The sequence below is a fragment of the Salvelinus fontinalis genome, chromosome 24, assembly GCF_029448725.1.
Source record: "Salvelinus fontinalis isolate EN_2023a chromosome 24, ASM2944872v1, whole genome shotgun sequence".
Lineage (NCBI taxonomy): Eukaryota > Metazoa > Chordata > Actinopteri > Salmoniformes > Salmonidae > Salvelinus > Salvelinus fontinalis.
The window spans coordinates 9,630,965-9,648,732 of record NC_074688.1 but is presented as its reverse complement, the minus strand read 5'-3'; the positions used below and the strand labels follow the sequence as shown (position 1 = coordinate 9,648,732).

Below are 17,768 nucleotides of genomic sequence, written 5' to 3'. Positions count from 1 at the left end.
AGACAGACAGACGGAGAGAGATGGAGCGAGAAAGACAGAGACAGACAGACGGAGAGAGAAAGACAGAGACAAACAGACAGAGAGAGATGGAGAGAGAAAGACAGAGACAGACAGATGGAGCGAGAAAGACAGAGACAGACAGACGGAGAGAGATGGAGCGAGAAAGACAGAGACAGACAGATGGAGAGAGAAAGACAGAGACAGACAGACGGAGAGAGATGGAGCGAGAAAGACAGAGACAGACAGACGGAGAGAGAAAGACAGAGACAGACAGACGGAGAGAGATGGAGCGATAAAGACAGAGACAGACAGACGGAGAGAGAAAGACAGAGACAAACAGACAGAGAGAGATGGAGAGAGAAAGACAGAGACAGACAGATGGAGCGAGAAAGACAGAGACAGACAGACGGAGAGAGATGGAGCGAGAAAGACAGAGACAGACAGATGGAGAGAGAAAGACAGAGACAGACAGACGGACGGAGAGAGATGGAGCGATAAAGACAGAGACAGACAGACGGAGAGAGAAAGACAGAGACAGACAGACGGAGAGAGATGGAGCGAGAAAGACAGAGACAGACAGACGGAGAGAGAAAGACAGAGACAAACAGACAGAGAGAGATGGAGCGAGAAAGACAGAGACAGACAGACGGAGAGAGAAAGACAGAGACAAACAGACAGAGAGAGATGGAGAGAGAAAGACAGAGACAGACAGACGGAGAGAGATGGAGCGAGAAAGACAGAGATAGACAGACGGAGATAGAAAGACAGAGACAGACAGACGGAGAGAGATGGAGCGAGAAAGACAGAGACAGACAGACGAAGAGAGAAAGACAGAGACAGACAGACGGAGAGAGATGGAGAGAGAAAGACAGAGACAGACAGACGGAGAGAGAAAGACAGAGACAGACAGACGGAGAGAGATGGAGCGAGAAAGACAGAGACAGACAGACGGAGAGAGATGGAGCGAGAAAGACAGAGACAGACAGACGGAGAGAGATGGAGCGAGAAAGACAGAGACAGACAGACGGAGAGAGATGGAGCGAGAAAGACAGAGATAGACAGACGGAGATAGAAAGACAGAGACAGACAGACGGAGAGAGATGGAGCGAGAAAGACAGAGACAGACAGACGAAGAGAGAAAGACAGAGACAGACAGACGGAGAGAGATGGAGAGAGAAAGACAGAGACAGACAGACGGAGAGAGAAAGACAGAGACAGACAGACGGAGAGAGATGGAGCGAGAAAGACAGAGACAGACAGACGGAGAGAGATGGAGCGAGAAAGACAGAGACAGACAGACGGAGAGAGAAAGACAGAGACAGACAGACGGAGAGAGATGGAGCGAGAAAGACAGAGACAGACAGACGGAGAGAGAAAGACAGAGACAAACAGACAGAGAGAGATGGAGCGAGAAAGACAGAGACAGACAGACGGAGAGAGAAAGACAGAGACAAACAGACAGAGAGAGATGGAGAGAGAAAGACAGAGACAGACAGACGGAGAGAGATGGAGCGAGAAAGACAGAGATAGACAGACGGAGATAGAAAGACAGAGACAGACAGACGGAGAGAGATGGAGCGAGAAAGACAGAGACAGACAGACGAAGAGAGAAAGACAGAGACAGACAGACGGAGAGAGATGGAGAGAGAAAGACAGAGACAGACAGACGGAGAGAGAAAGACAGAGACAGACAGACGGAGAGAGATGGAGCGAGAAAGACAGAGACAGACAGACGGAGAGAGATGGAGCGAGAAAGACAGAGACAGACAGACGGAGAGAGATGGAGCGAGAAAGACAGAGACAGACAGACGGAGAGAGATGGAGCGAGAAAGACAGAGATAGACAGACGGAGATAGAAAGACAGAGACAGACAGACGGAGAGAGATGGAGCGAGAAAGACAGAGACAGACAGACGGAGAGAGAAAGACAGAGACAGACAGACGGAGAGAGAAAGACAGAGACAGACAGACGGAGAGAGATGGAGCGAGAAAGACGGAGAGAGATGGAGCGAGAAAGACAGAGACAGACAGACGGAGAGAGAAAGACAGAGACAGACAGACGGAGAGAGATGGAGAGAGAAAGACAGAGACAGACAGACGGAGAGAGATGGAGAGAGAAAGACAGAGACAGACAGACGGAGAGAGAAAGACAGAGACAAACAGACAGAGAGAGATGGAGAGAGAAAGACAGAGACAGACAGACGGAGAGAGATGGAGCGAGAAAGACAGAGACAGACAGACGGAGAGAGATGGAGAGAGAAAGACAGAGACAGACAGACGGAGAGAGAAAGACAGAGACAGACAGACGGAGAGAGATGGAGCGAGAAAGACAGAGACAGACAGACGGAGAGAGAAAGACAGAGACAAACAGACAGAGAGAGATGGAGAGAGAAAGACAGAGACAAACAGACAGAGAGAGATGGAGAGAGAGTATACCTGAGTAGTCCCTGTCCTCTGGGATGCTCTCCTCTCTGTCTACGGGATAGAGCAGAGTGCTGACCAGTCCCTGGCTGGGCTGGAGGTACAACAGGACCAGCTCTGGGAGGCTCTTAAACCGCTTCGGCTGCACCCCCTGAGATGTCTGGGAGAGGGGGAGAGGAATGAGAGAGAGAGTGGGCACTTCAAAGAAATACACTGGTGTAGAGACAGAGCACACTCTGCACAGCACATTCAGAATAAAGCTGGGTGGGTGGGTAGGTAGGTAGGTAGGTAGGTAGGTAGGTAGGTAGGTAGGTAGGTAGGTAGGTGGGTAGGTAGATTCAAATAAAATGTTATTGGTCACATACACATGGTTAACAGATGTTATTGGTCACATACACATGGTTAACAGATGTTATTGGTCACATACACATGGTTAACAGGTGTTATTGGTCACATACACATGGTTAACAGATGTTACTGGTCACACACACATGGTTAACAGATGTTATTGGTCACACACACATGGTTACCAGGTGTTATTGGTCACATACACATGGTTAACAGATGTTATTGGTCACATACACATGGTTAACAGGTGTTATTGGTCACATACACATGGTTAGGAGATGTTATTGGTCACATGGTTAACAGGTGTTATTGGTCACATACACATGGTTAACAGGTGTTATTGGTCACATACACATGGTTAGCAGATGTTATTGGTCACATGGTTAACAGGTGTTATTGGTCACATACACATGGTTAACAGGTGTTATTGGTCACATACACATGGTTAACAGATGTTATTGGTCACATACACATGGTTAACAGATGTTATTGGTCACATACACATGGTTAACAGGTGTTATTGGTCACATACACATGGTTAACAGGTGTTACTGGTCACATACACATGGTTAACAGATGTTATTGGTCACATACACATGGTTAACAGGTGTTATTGGTCACATACACATGGTTAACAGGTGTTACTGGTCACATACACATGGTTAACAGGTGTTATTGGTCACATACGCATGGTTAGCCTGTTATTGCGAGTGTAGCGAAATGATTATGCTTCTAGTTCCGACAGTTCAGCAATACATAACAAGTAATATCTAACAATTCCACAACAAATGCCTAATACACACAAATCGAAGTAAAATGAATGGAATAAGAATATATAAATATAATCAATGTCAGAGCGGCATAGGTAATAGATCGTATGGAATACAGTATATACATATGAGATGAGTAATGTAAGATGTTAACATTATTAAAGTGGCATTATTAAAGTGACTAGTGATCCATCTATTCAAGTGGCCAATGATTTCAAGTCTGTATGTAGGCCGCAGCCTCTCTGAGTTAGTGATGGCTGTTTAGCAGTCTGATGATGGCCTTGAGATAGAAGCTGTTTTTCAGTCTCTCGGTCCCAGCTTTCATGCACCTGTACTGATCTCGCCTGCTGGACAGTAGCGGGGTAAACAGGCAGTGGCTCAGGTGGTTGTTGTCCTTGATGATCTTTTTGACCTTCCTGTGACATCGGGTGCTGTAGGTGTCCTGGAAGGCAGGTAGTTTGCCCTCGGTGATGCGTTGTGCAGACCGCACCACCCTCTGGAGAGCCCTGCGGTTGTGTGCGGTAAAGTTGCCGTACCAGGCGGTGATACACCCCGACAGGATGCTCTCAATTGTGCATTTGTAAAGTTTGTGAGGGTTTTAGGTGACAAGACACATTTCTTCAGCCTCCTGAGGTTGAAGAGGCGCTGTTGCGCCTTCTTCACAACGCTGTCTGTGTGGGTGGATAATTTCAGATTGTCTATGATGTGTACGCTGAGGAACTTGAAACTTTCCAGCTTCTCCACTGCAGTCCCGTCGTTGTGGATAGGGGAGTGATCTCTCTGCTGTTTCCTGGAGTCCACGATCATCTCCTTTGTTTTGTTGACATTGGGTGAGGTAAATTTCCTGACACCACTGTTGAGGATCAGCAAAGTGGAGATGGGTAGGTAGTATACAGATAGGTAGGCAGTATACAGATAGGTAGGTAGTATATTGATAGGTAGGTAGTATATTGATAGGTAGGTAGTATATTGATAGGTAGGCAGTATATTGATAGGTAGGTAATATATTAATGGGTAGGTAGTATATAGATAGGTAGGTAACATACAGATAGGTGGGTAGTATACAGATGGGTAGGTAGTATATAGATAGGTAGGTAGTATATAGAGAGGTAGGTAGTATATAGAGAGGTAGGTAGTATATTAATGGGTAGGTAGTATATAGATAGGTAGGTAGTATATAGATAGGTAGGTAGTATACAGATAGGTAGGTAGTATACAGATAGGTAGGTAGTATATAGATAGGTAGGTAGTATATTAATGGGTAGGTAGTATATAGATAGGTAGGTAGTATATTAATGGGTAGGTAGTATATAGATAGGTAGGCAGTATATTGATAGGTAGGTAATATATTAATGGGTAGGTAGTATATAGATAGGTAGGTAACATACAGATAGGTGAGTAGTATACAGATGGGTAGGTAGTATATAGATAGGTAGGCAGTATATTGATAGGTAGTTAGTATATAGATAGGTAGGTAGTATATAGATAGGTAGGTAGTATATAGATAGGTAGGTAGTATATAGATAGGTAGGCAGTATATTGATAGGTAGGTAGTATATTGATAGGTAGTTAGTATATTAATGGGAAGGTAGTATATAGATAGGTAGGTAGTATATTGATAGGTAGGCAATATATTAATGGGTAGGTAGTATATAGATAGGTAGGTAGTATACAGATAGGTAGGTAGTATATTAATGGGTAGGTAGTATATTAATGGGTAGGTAGTATATTAATGGGTAGGTAGTAAATAGATAGGTAGGTAGTATATAGATAGGTAGGTAGTATATAGAGAGGTAGGTAGTATATAGATAGGTAGGTAGTATATAGATAGGTAGGTAGTATATTAATGGGTAGGTAGTATATAGATAGGTAGGTAGTATATAGATAGGTAGGTAGTATACAGATAGGTAGGTAGTATACAGATAGGTAGGTAGTATACAGATAGGTAGGTAGTATATTAATGGGTAGGTAGTATATAGATAGGTAGGTAGTATATTAATGGATAGGTAGTATATAGATAGGTAGGTAGTATATAGATAGGTAGGTAGTATATAGATAGGTAGGTAGTATACAGATAGGTAGGTAGTATACTGATAGGTAGGTAGTATATAGATAGGTAGGTAGTATATTAATGGGTAGGTAGTAAATAGATAGGTAGGTAGTATATTAATGGGTAGGTAGTAAATAGATAGGTAGGTAGTATATTAATGGGTAGGTAGTATATAGATAGGTAGGTAGTATATAGATAGGTAGGTAGTATATAGATAGGTAGGTAGTATATAGAGAGGTAGGTAGTATATAGAGAGGTAGGTAGTATATAGAGAGGTAGGTAGTATATAGATAGGTAGGTAGTATATAGATAGGTAGGTAGTATATTAATGGGTAGGTAGTATATAGATAGGTAGGTAGTATACAGATAGGTAGGTAGTATACAGATAGGTAGGTAGTATACAGATAGGTAGGTAGTATATAGATAGGTAGGTAGTATATAGATAGGTAGGTAGTATATTAATGGATAGGTAGTATATAGATAGGTAGTATATAGATAGGTAGGTAGTATATAGATAGGTAGGTAGTATATAGATAGGTAGGTAGTATATAGATAGGTAGGTAGTATACAGATAGGTAGGTAGTACACTGATAGGTAGGTAGTACACTGATAGGTAGGTAGTACACAGATAGGTAGGTAGTACACAGATAGGTAGGTAGTATATAGATAGGTAGGTAGTATATAGATAGGTAGGTAGTATATAGATAGGTAGGTAGTATATAGATAGGTAGGTAGTATATAAATAGGTAGGTAGTATATAGATAGGTAGGTAGTATATAGATAGGTAGGTAGTATATAGATAGGTAGGTAGTATATAGATAGGTAGGTAGTATATAGATAGGTAGGTAGTATATAGATAGGTAGGTAGTATATAGATAGGTAGGTAGTATACAGATAGGTAGGTAGTATACAGATAGGTAGGTAGTATACAGATAGGTAGGTAGTATACAGATAGGTAGGTAGTATACAGATAGGTAGGTAGTATACTGATAGGTAGGTAGTATACTGATAGGTAGGTAGTATATTGATAGGTAGGTAGTATATTGATAGGTAGGTAGTATATAGATAGGTAGGTAGTATATAGATAGGTAGGTAGTATATAGATAGGTAGGTAGTATATAGATAGGTAGGTAGTATATAGATAGGTAGGTAGTATATAGATAGGTAGGTAGTATATAGATAGGTAGGTAGTATACAGATAGGTAGGTAGTATACTGATAGGTAGGTAGTATACAGATAGGTAGGTAGTATACAGATAGGTAGGTAGTATACAGATAGGTAGGTAGTATACTGATAGGTAGGTAGTATACTGATAGGTAGGTAGTATATTGATAGGTAGGTAGTATATTGATAGGTAGGTAGTATATTGATAGGTAGGTAGTATACTGATAGGTAGGTAGTAAACTGATAGGTAGGTAGTATACTGATAGGTAGGTAGTATATTGATAGGTAGGTAGTATATTGATAGGTAGGTAGTATATTGATAGGTAGGTAGTATATTGATAGGTAGGTAGTATATTGCTATGTAGGTAGTATATAGATAGGTAGGTAGTATATAGATAGGTAGGTAGTATATAGATAGGTAGGTAGTATATTGATAGGTAGGTAGTAAATAGATACGTAGGTAGTAAATAGATACGTAGGTAGTATACTGATAGGTAGGTAGTATACTGATAGGTAGGTAGTATACTGATAGGTAGGTAGTATACAGATAGGTAGGTAGTATATAGATAGGTAGGTAGTATATTGATACGTAGGTAGTATATTGATAGGTAGGTAGTATATTGATAGGTAGGTAGTATATTGATAGGTAGGTAGTATATTGATAGGTAGGTAGTATATTGTTAGGTAGGTAGTATATTGTTATGTAGGTAGTATATTGTTATGTAGGTAGTATATAGATAGGTAGGTAGTATATTGATATGTAGGTAGTATATAGATAAGTAGGTAGTATATTATTGGTAGGTAGTATATTGATAGGTAGGTAGTATATAGATAGGTAGGTAGTATATAGATAGGTAGGTAGTATATAGATAGGTAGGTAGTATATAGATAGGTAGGTAGTATATAGATAGGTAGGTAGTATATAGATAGGTAGGTAGTATACAGATAGGTATGTAGTATACAGATAGGTAGGTAGTATATTAACAGGTAGATAGTATATAGATAGGTAGGTAGTATATAGATAGGTAGGTTGTATATAGGTCTTGGTGGGGTAGTATACAGATAGGTAGGTAGTATACAGATAGGTATGTAGTATATAGGTCTTGGTGGGGTAGTATACAGATAGGTAGGTAGTATACAGATAGGTAGGTAGTATACAGATAGGTAGGTTGTATATAGGTCTTGGTGGGGTAGTATATAGATAGGTATGTGGTATATAGGTCTTGGTGGGGTAGTATATAGATAGGTAGGTAGTATACAGATAGGTAGGTAGTATATAGGTCTTGGTGGGGTAGTATATAGATAGGTAGGTAGTATACAGATAGGTAGGTAGTATATAGGTCTTGGTGGGGTAGTATATAGATAGGTAGGTAGTATACAGATAGGTAGGTAGTATACAGATAGGTAGGTTGTATATAGGTCTTGGTGGGGTAGTATATAGATAGGTAGGTAGTATACAGATAGGTAGGTAGTATACAGATAGGTAGGTAGTATATAGGTCTTGGTGGGGTAGTATATATATAGGTAGGTAGTATACAGATAGGTAGGTAGTATATAGGTCTTGGTGGGGTAGTATATAGATAGGTAGGTAGTATACAGATAGGTAGGTAGTATATAGGTCTTGGTGGGGTAGTATATAGATAGGTAGGTAGTATACAGATAGGTAGGTAGTATATAGGTCTTGGTGGGGTAGTATATAGATAGGTAGGTAGTATACAGATAGGTAGGTTGTATACAGATAGGTAGGTAGTATATAGGTCTTGGTGGGGTAGTATATAGATAGGTAGGTAGTATACAGATAGGTAGGTAGTATATAGATAGGTAGGTAGTATACAGATAGGTAGGTAGTATATAGATAGGTAGGTAGTATACAGACAGGTAGGTAGTATATGGGTCTTGGTGGGGTAGTATACAGATAGGTAGGTAGTATACAGATAGGTAGGTAGTATACAGATAGGTAGGTAGCATATTGATAGGTAGGTAGTATATTGATAGGTATGTAGTATATAGATCTTGGTGGGGTAGTATATAGATAGGTAGGTAGTATACAGATAGGTAGGTAGTATATTGATAGGTAGGTTGTATACAGATAGGTAGGTAGTATATAGGTCTTGGTGGGGTAGTATATAGATAGGTAGGTAGTATACAGATAGGTAGGTAGTATATAGATAGGTAGGTTGTATACAGATAGGTAGGTAGTATATAGATAGGTATGTAGTATATAGATCTTGGTGGGGTAGTATACAGATAGGTATGTAGTATACAGATAGGTAGGTAGTATATTGATAGGTATGTAGTATATAGATCTTGGTGGGGTAGTATATAGATAGGTAGGTAGTATACAGATAGGTAGGTAGTATACAGATAGGTAGGTAGTATATAGGTCTTGGTGGGGTAGTATATAGATAGGTAGGTAGTATACAGATAGGTAGGTAGTATATAGATAGGTAGGTTGTATACAGATAGGTAGGTAGTATATAGATAGGTATGTAGTATATAGATCTTGGTGGGGTAGTATACAGATAGGTATGTAGTATACAGATAGGTAGGTAGTATATAGGTCTTGGTGGGGTAGTATATAGATAGGTAGGTAGTATACTGATAGGTAGGTAGTATATAGATAGGTAGGTAGTATATAGATAGGTAGGTAGTATATAGATAGGTAGGTAGTATATAGGTCTTGGTGGGGTAGTATATAGATAGGTAGGTTGTATATAGATAGGTAGGTAGTATATAGGTCTTGGTGGGGTAGTATACAGATAGGTAGGTAGTATACAGATAGGTAGGTAGTATATTAATGGGTAGGTAGTATATAGATAGGTAGGTAGTATATTGATAGGTAGGTAGTATATAGGTCTTGGTGGGGTAGTATACAGATAGGTAGGTAGTATACAGATAGGTAGGTAGTATACAGATAGGTAGGTAGTATATTGATAGGTAGGTTGTATATAGGTCTTGGTGGGGTAGTATATAGATAGGTAGGTAGTATATAGATAGGTAGGTAGTATACAGATAGGTAGGTAGTATATGGGTCTTGGTGGGGTAGTATACAGATAGGTAGGTAGTATACAGATAGGTAGGTAGTATACAGATAGGTAGGTAGTATACTGATAGGTAGGTAGTATATTGATAGGTAGGTTGTATATAGGTCTTGGTGGGGTAGTATATAGATAGGTAGGTAGTATATAGATAGGTAGGTAGTATACAGATAGGTAGGTAGTATACTGATAGGTAGGTTGTATATAGGTCTTGGTGGGGTAGTATATAGATAGGTAGGTAGTATACTGATAGGTAGGTTGTATATAGGTCTTGGTGGGGTAGTATATAGATAGGTAGGTAGTATACTGATAGGTAGGTTGTATATAGGTCTTGGTGGGGTAGTATATAGATAGGTAGGTAGTATACAGATAGGTAGGTTGTATATAGGTCTTGGTGGGGTAGTATATAGATAGGTAGGTAGTATACTGATAGGTAGGTTGTATATAGGTCTTGGTGGGGTAGCTCAGTGTCTGAGTGGGCACAATCACTTTCTGTTCATTGATATTTGTGGGTGGAGTTGTTTTTAAATTTATTTTACCCTTATTTTACCAGCTAAGTTGACTGAGCAACAACCTGGGGAATAGTTACAGGGGAGAGGAGATGAATGAGCCAATTAGAAGCTGGGGATGATTAGGTGGCCATGATGGTATGAGGGCCAGATTAGGAATTTAGCCAGGACACCGGGGTTAACCCCCTACTCTAAAGACAGTACCTACACAGGGCAATGCCCACCATTCACTGCCCTGGGCCATGGGCCATGGGGGGGGGGGGGGGGGGGGGGGGGTAGACCAGAGGAAAGGGTTCCTCCAGCTGGCCCTCCAACACCACTTCCAGCAGCATCAGGTTTCCCATCCAGGGACTGAGCAGAGCCAACCCTGCTTAGCTTCAGAGGAAAGCCAGCATTGGGATGCAGGGTGGTATGCTGCTGGCTTACAGTGGCGTAAGGGAAGCTATAATACCAAGAGGCCCTCAGCTGTGAACGGGTGGGGAACCTGGCAGCCACATTCACTCCGTTTGAGTGACGTTTAATTTCACTGAAGCACTGGGTAAATCAAATGATTTGTGAAAGCCATCAGTGTGGATTCCAGGCATGGGACCAGAAGAGGAGGAGGGTAGTGGAAGAGGGATTAGTGAGGTGTATTTAGGGTTAGGTTTTACAGTATGAGTGTGTATGTATGTTGCAAGGGGAGGGGGGGGATTGGTGACTCCCCCAGCTGCTGGACACAGAGCACAAAGAGACCTGTGTGTGTGTGTGTGTGTGTGTTGTGTGTGTTGTGTGTGTGCGCAGAGCCAACACAAGCACCAGAGCCTGCAAGTTGCTACTGATCCAGACACACATACAAGTACCATACACACACACTAGTAAAAATACATGTGCACTTACAAAACACAAACACACATATACAGTGCCTGCCTTCCACAGATATAGATGTACATATCAGTTACATCCATAGTGCCAGGTATGCATAGAAAAAGACCCACTGATGTGTGCATGTATGTATGGAGGGCGGTGAATAGTGGTACCTGGACTGCCAAGAATCCCTCTTCATCTGGTAGAACCCTATAGGTGTGGACATGCTTCTGGAAACTAGAGAGAGAAGAGAGGGAGGGAGAGGGGGAGAGAGAGGGGAGAAAGAGATGGAAGTATAGAGGGAGGGAGGGAGAGAAGAGAGAGAGCAGTTAGAGGGAAGGGAAGAGAAGGAGGGAGGACGGAGAAAATGGCATTAGTACTTTCATGGATACCACAGGAATTACATATTCCCTGCAAAGTGTGTGTGTGTGTGTGTGTGTGACGGGAGATTTGGAGGGAGTTTCAACCTGTTGCTGTCTGTCAAACACAGTGAACATGGCATTAGTGCTGCTAGAACTCAGACTCACCTCTCTCTCACCGCTAAACACAACGGCAAGGAAAGGTAGAAAACATACAGTTGAAGTTGGAAGTTTACATACACTTAGGTTGGAGTCATTAAACCTCATTTCTTGTAAACAAACTATAGTTTTGTCAAGTCGGTTAGGACATCTACTTTGTGCATGACACAAGTAATTTTTCCAACAATTGTTTACAGATGATTTCACTGTATCTCAATTCCAGAGGGTCAGAAGTTTACATACACTAAGTTGACTGTGCCTTTAAACAGCTTGGAAAATTCCAGAAAATTATGTCATGGCTTTAGAAGCTTCTGATGGGCTAATTGACATAATTTGGGTCAATGGGAGGTGTACCTGTGGATGTATTTCAAGGCCTACCTTCAAACTCAGTGCTTTTTTCCTTTACATCATGGGAAAATCAAAAGAAATCAGCCAAGACATCAGAAGAAAATCCTTGGGAGCAATTTGCAAATGCCTGAAGGTACCACGTTCATCTGTACAAACAATACTACGCAAGTATAAACACCATGGGACCACGCAGCTGTCATACCACTCAAGAAGGAGATGCGTTCTGTCTCCTAGAGATGAACGTACTTTGGTGCGAAAAGTGCAAATCAATCCCAGAACAACAGCAAAGGACCTTGTGAAGATGCTGGAGGAAACAGGTACAAAAGTATCTATATCCACAGTAAAACGAGTCCTATATCGACATAACCTAAAAGGCCGCTCAGCAAGGAAGAAGACACTGCTCCAAAACCGCCATAAAAAAGCCAGACTACGGTTTGCAACTGCACATGGGGACAAAGATCATACGTTTTGGAGAAATGTCCTCTGATGAAACAAAAATAGAACTGTTTGGCCATAATGACCATCGTTGTGTTTGGAGGAAAAAGGGGTCGCTTGCAAGCCGAAGAACACCATCCCAACCATGAAGCACGGGGGTGGCAGCATCTGTCAGGAAGTTAAAGCTTGGTCGCAAATGGGTCTTCCAAATGGACAATGACCCCAAGCATACTTCCACAGTTGTGGCAAAATGGCGTAAGGACAACAAAGTCAAGGTACTGGAGTGGCCATCACAAAGCCCTGATCTCAATTCCATAGACAATTTGTGGGCAGAACTGAAAAAGCGTGTGCGAGCAAGGAGGCCTACAAACCTGACTCAGTTACACCAGCTCTGTCAGGAGGAATGGGCCAAAATTCACCCAACTTATTGTGGGAAGCTTGTGGAAGGCTACCCGGAAACATTGACCCAAGTTAAACAATTTAAAGGCAATGCTACCAAATACTAATTGAGTGTATGTAAACTTCTGACCCACTGGGAATGTGATGAAAGAAATACAAGCTGAAAAATAATTTTCTCTACTATTATTCTGACATTTCACATTCTTAAAATAAAGTGGTGATCCTAACTGACCTAAGACAGGGAGTTTTTACTAAGATTAAATGAAAAACTGAGTTTAAATGTATTTGGCTAAGGTGTATGTAAACTTCCGACTTCTCATTGTGCTGCAGTGCTGTCTATGCAAAACAGCCGAGTTTGCCACTCCTTTTGCATACGGTGTGTGTGTGCTGTGGTCCCATCCCGTCTCCTGACACACACAGTTTCATGCTGAGATCTGGGCCAGGGGTGGGTGGGTGGGTGGGTGGGTTCGTTCTGTCTGTCTGTCTGTCTGTCTGTCTGTCTGTCTGTCTGTCTGTCTGTCTGTCTGTCTGTCTGTCTGTCTCACACACACACACGCTTTGTAAACAACAGGTGTAGACTAACAGTAAAATGCTTACTTCCCAACAATGCAGAGAAAAATAGAGAAATAATAAAAACATAACAACACAAGGAATAAATACAATAACTTGGCTATATTGACAGGGCCGAGACGATGTGCAGAGGTACCAGGTAATTGAGGTAGATATGTAGATAAAGGTAGGGGTAAAGTGACTAGGCAACATGATTGATAATAAACAGTAGCAGCAGAGTATTTGATGAGTCAAAAGAGGGCCAATGCAGATATTAAATAGCTAACCGGACTAACTATTTAGTACTCTTAAGGCTTGGGGATAAAAGTTGTTCAGAGTCCTGTTGGTTCCAGACTTGGTGCATCGGTGTTGGTTCCAGACTTGGTGCATCGGTGTTGGTTCCAGACTTGGTGCATCGGTGTTGGTTCCAGACTTGGTGCATCGGTGTTGGTTCCAGACTTGGTGCATCGGTGTTGGTTCCAGACTTGGTGCATCGGTGTTGGTTCCAGACTTGGTGCATCGGTGTTGGTTCCAGACTTGGTGCATCGGTGTTGGTTCCAGACTTGGTGCATCGGTACCGCTTGCCGTGTGGTAGCAGAGCAAATCAAGATCACTTTCTGAGTCAAAATGCAAGATGAGATCTACAAATAAAATGAAAAATGAAAAAACATGACTTAAAAAAAATCTAAGCCTAAAAATAAAGAAAAACCCTTGAAATGAGTAGGTGTCCAAACTTTTGACTGGTACGGTATATATTTATTTTCATTAGTATTATATCTACTATTCTTACTATGAGAGGTCGACCGATTATGATTTTTCAACGCCGATACCACTACCGATTATTGGATGACCAAAAAAAAAGCCGATACCGATTAATCGGACGATTTTTTACATTTGTAATAATGACAATTACAACAATACTGAATGAACACTTATTTTAACATAATATAATAAATCAATAAAATCAATTTAGCCCTAAATAAATAATGAAACATGTTCAATTTGGTTTAAATTATGCAAAAACAATGTCACGCCCTGACCTTAGAGAGCCTTTTTATGTCTCTATTTTGGTTTGGTCAGGGTGTGATTTGGGTGGGCATTCTATGTTCTTTATTTCTTTGTTTCTGGCCGAGTATGGTTCCCAATCAGAGGCAGCTGTCTATCGTTGTCTCTGATTGGGGATCATACTCAGGCAGCCCTTTTCCCTCCTCTGTGTGGATTCTTGTTCTTTGTTTGTGTGCAGGTAGTTTGCACAATGAAGCTGTTCGGTCGGTGTATTCTTTATTGTTTTGTCTTTTCTAAAGTTTAACTTCGTTAACAAATTATGTGGAACTCAAAGAACGCTGCGCCTTATCCTTCCGACGACACCCATTACAAACAAAGTGTTGGAGAAGAAAGTAAAAGTGCAATATGTGCCATGTAAGAGAGCTAACGTTTAAGTTCCTTGCTCAGATCATGAGAACATATGAAAGCTGGTTGTTCCTTTTAACATGAGTCTTCAATATTCCCAGGTAAGAAGTTTTAGGTTGTAGTTATTATAGGAATTATAGGACTATTTCTCTCTATACGATTTGTATTTCATATACCTTTGACTATTGGATGTTCTTATAGGCACTTTAGTATTGCCAGTGTGACAGTATAGCTTCCATCCCTCTCCTCGCCGCTACCTGGGCTCGAACCAGGAACACATCGACAACAGCGACTCTCGAAGCAGCATTACCCATGCAGAGCAAGGGGAACAACTACTCCAAGTCTCTGAGCGAGTGACGTTTGAAACGCTATTAGCGCTCACCCCGCTAACTAGCTACCCATTTCACATCAGTTACACCAGCCTAATCTCGGGAGTTGATAGGCTTGAAGCATTGCGAAGAGCTGCTGGCAGAACGCACGAAAGTCCTGTTTGAATGAATGCTTACGAGCCTGCTGGTGCCTACCATCGCTCAGTCAGACTGCTCTATCAAATCATAGACTTAATTATAACATAATAACACACAGAAATACGAGCCTTAGGTCATTAATATGGTCGAATCCGTAAACTATCATTTAAAAAACAAAACGTTTATTCTTTCAGTGAAATACGGAACTGTTCCGTATTTTATCTAACGGATGGCATCCCTAAGTCTAAATATTCCTGTTACATTGCACAACCTTCAATGTTATGTCATAATTACATAAAATTCTGGCAAATTAGTTCGCAATGAGCCAGGCGGCCCAAACTGTTGCATATACCCTGACTCTGCGTGCAATGAACGCAAGAGAAGTGACACAATTTCACCTGGTTAATATTGCATGCTAACCTGGATTTCTTTTAGCTAAATATGCAGGTTTAAAAATATATACTTCTGTCTATTGATTTTAAGAAAGGCATTGATGTTTATGGTTAGGTACACGTTGGATCAACGACAGTCCTTTTTCGCGAATGCGCACCGCATCGATTATATGCAACGCAGGACACGCTAGATAAACTAGTAATATCATCAACCATGTGTAGTTATAACTAGTGATTATGATTTATTGTTTTTTATAAGATAAGTTTAATGCTAGCTAGCAACTTACCTTGGCTTCTTACTGCATTTGCGTAACAGGCAGGCTCCTCGTGAGGCAGGTGGTTAGAGCGTTGGACTAGTTAACCGTAAGGTTGCAAGATTGAATCCCTGCACTGACAAGGTAAAAATCTGTCGTTCTGCCCCTGAACAAGGCAGTTAACCCACCGTTCCTAGGCCGTCATTGAAAATAAGAATGTGTTCTTAACTGACTTGCCTAGTTAAATAAAGGTGTAAAAAATAAATAAATAAACAGCCAAATTGGTGTCCAGAAATACCGATTTCGGTTGTTATGAAAACTTGAAATCGGCCCTAATTAATCAGCCATTCCGATTAATCGGTCGACCTCTACTTACTATAGTAACTGTTTTATGTGTGTCATATCACTTCGCTTGGGCAACATTGACCTTGTCCTTCATTCCAATAAAGCATATTGAAGAGAACTTTTCTGCAAAAAAGATAGATTTAGAGTGGATTTTTTTCCACAAGGACCCATGAAGGATACTTCCCTCTACAACATAACCTTCACTTTAAATCAAAACTCCAAACCTACAACCTGGATGTTTTACCTGGAAGGATTCCTACCACCAAGGACTATCCAGCAAACTCAATAGCAAATCAATAACCAGCCGAACATGCACAGCTTACGAAACCTGAAAATACCATCCAACCTATTGGCGGAGGGTGGACACCCAGAATACTGTAAAACAAGGACCCTGAGAATCAGACAGCCTCTGTCAATTTGTACAAGGTTGGAACAGTGGTGGTTTGGAAACTTCAATAACTTCCAAAAGGACTTTTACAGAATTAAAGAGAGCACAGCAGGAGAAGATCTCTCTCCGTGAGAACTCCCCCACCCCAAGTGAGTCGGTCCACACCCCCACAGACAAGCAACCCCAAGAGGAGAGTCACCGCCCCCCCAGACACACAGTGGCTAAACTCTATCTGAGGACAAACTATGTTCACCAGCCACATAATAATACACAGGCACAAACGACCTGAGAACACAGCAGGAAAGGGTGGCCACAGCACTCAAGGGAGTGATAGAAAAAGCTTCTACCACTTTCCTCAACGCATGAGTGGTTATCTCCACCCTGCTACCACGAAAAGACGTTCAACCTGCTACTATACAGCGGCTAAACGCAAGCATTTCCCGTGACTGTGCCTCAAAACCAAATATTTACCTGGCTGACCACTCGATCCTGGACTTGAACAGCCTTTATGACATGGTCCAACACTACAAAGCAGCAGTCCCTACTTTTGCAAGGGCCCAGAAAGACCTTTCCCTCAACTGCAGACCCAGCACCTCATACAGGATCAACAGAGCAATGGATGCCCCACCCAGACAAGCGAGACACCCTCACAGACCTGCGAGGCCCCCTCACGGACCTGCACCTAGAGAACCCACGCCGAGGACCTATATCCAGAGCACAGCACAACCCTCCCAAACCAACCAAGGCCACAACCCATATACTGTATGTTCCACCAGGTCAGGCCTGCGCCCCTCCTGCCCCTTCCATGCCCCCAACCCCCACAACGAGGACCTCAACATGAATCACACACATACACCTAGGTCCTGAGCAGAGCAACAGGCACAACCCCTACTCCTACACACACACCCAAGCCCCATCCTGCGACCTAAGAGGCATGTATTAGATGCTCTGCATGCTCTGCTCAGAACTATAGACCCCTTTCCAGTACACAACACACTGACGTCATGCACAGATGCGCGCGACTCTTGACGGCAGTAAGAAAGATATTCAACATCGCCTAGATTTATGTTTTTATTACTTCTAAACAAAATCACTTTTTTGGGGTTCTCATACGCTTACAA

The 17,768-nt window shown here is 41.8% G+C and overlaps 1 protein-coding gene across 1 annotated transcript in view; it reads right to left on the bottom strand.

Moving 5' to 3' along the window:
- The window catches only part of LOC129821886 (phosphatidylinositol 3,4,5-trisphosphate 5-phosphatase 2A-like), an 80,513-nt gene that overhangs the window by 42,296 nt on the left and 20,449 nt on the right, over nt 1-17,768 (bottom strand). Inside the window, exons 2-3 of the mRNA XM_055879609.1 lie at nt 11,316-11,379; nt 2,436-2,580 (exon numbers count right to left, since the gene is read on the bottom strand). Coding sequence (XP_055735584.1) covers nt 2,436-2,580; nt 11,316-11,379 — 209 coding nt within the window. The remainder of the gene's footprint in view (nt 1-2,435; nt 2,581-11,315; nt 11,380-17,768) is intronic.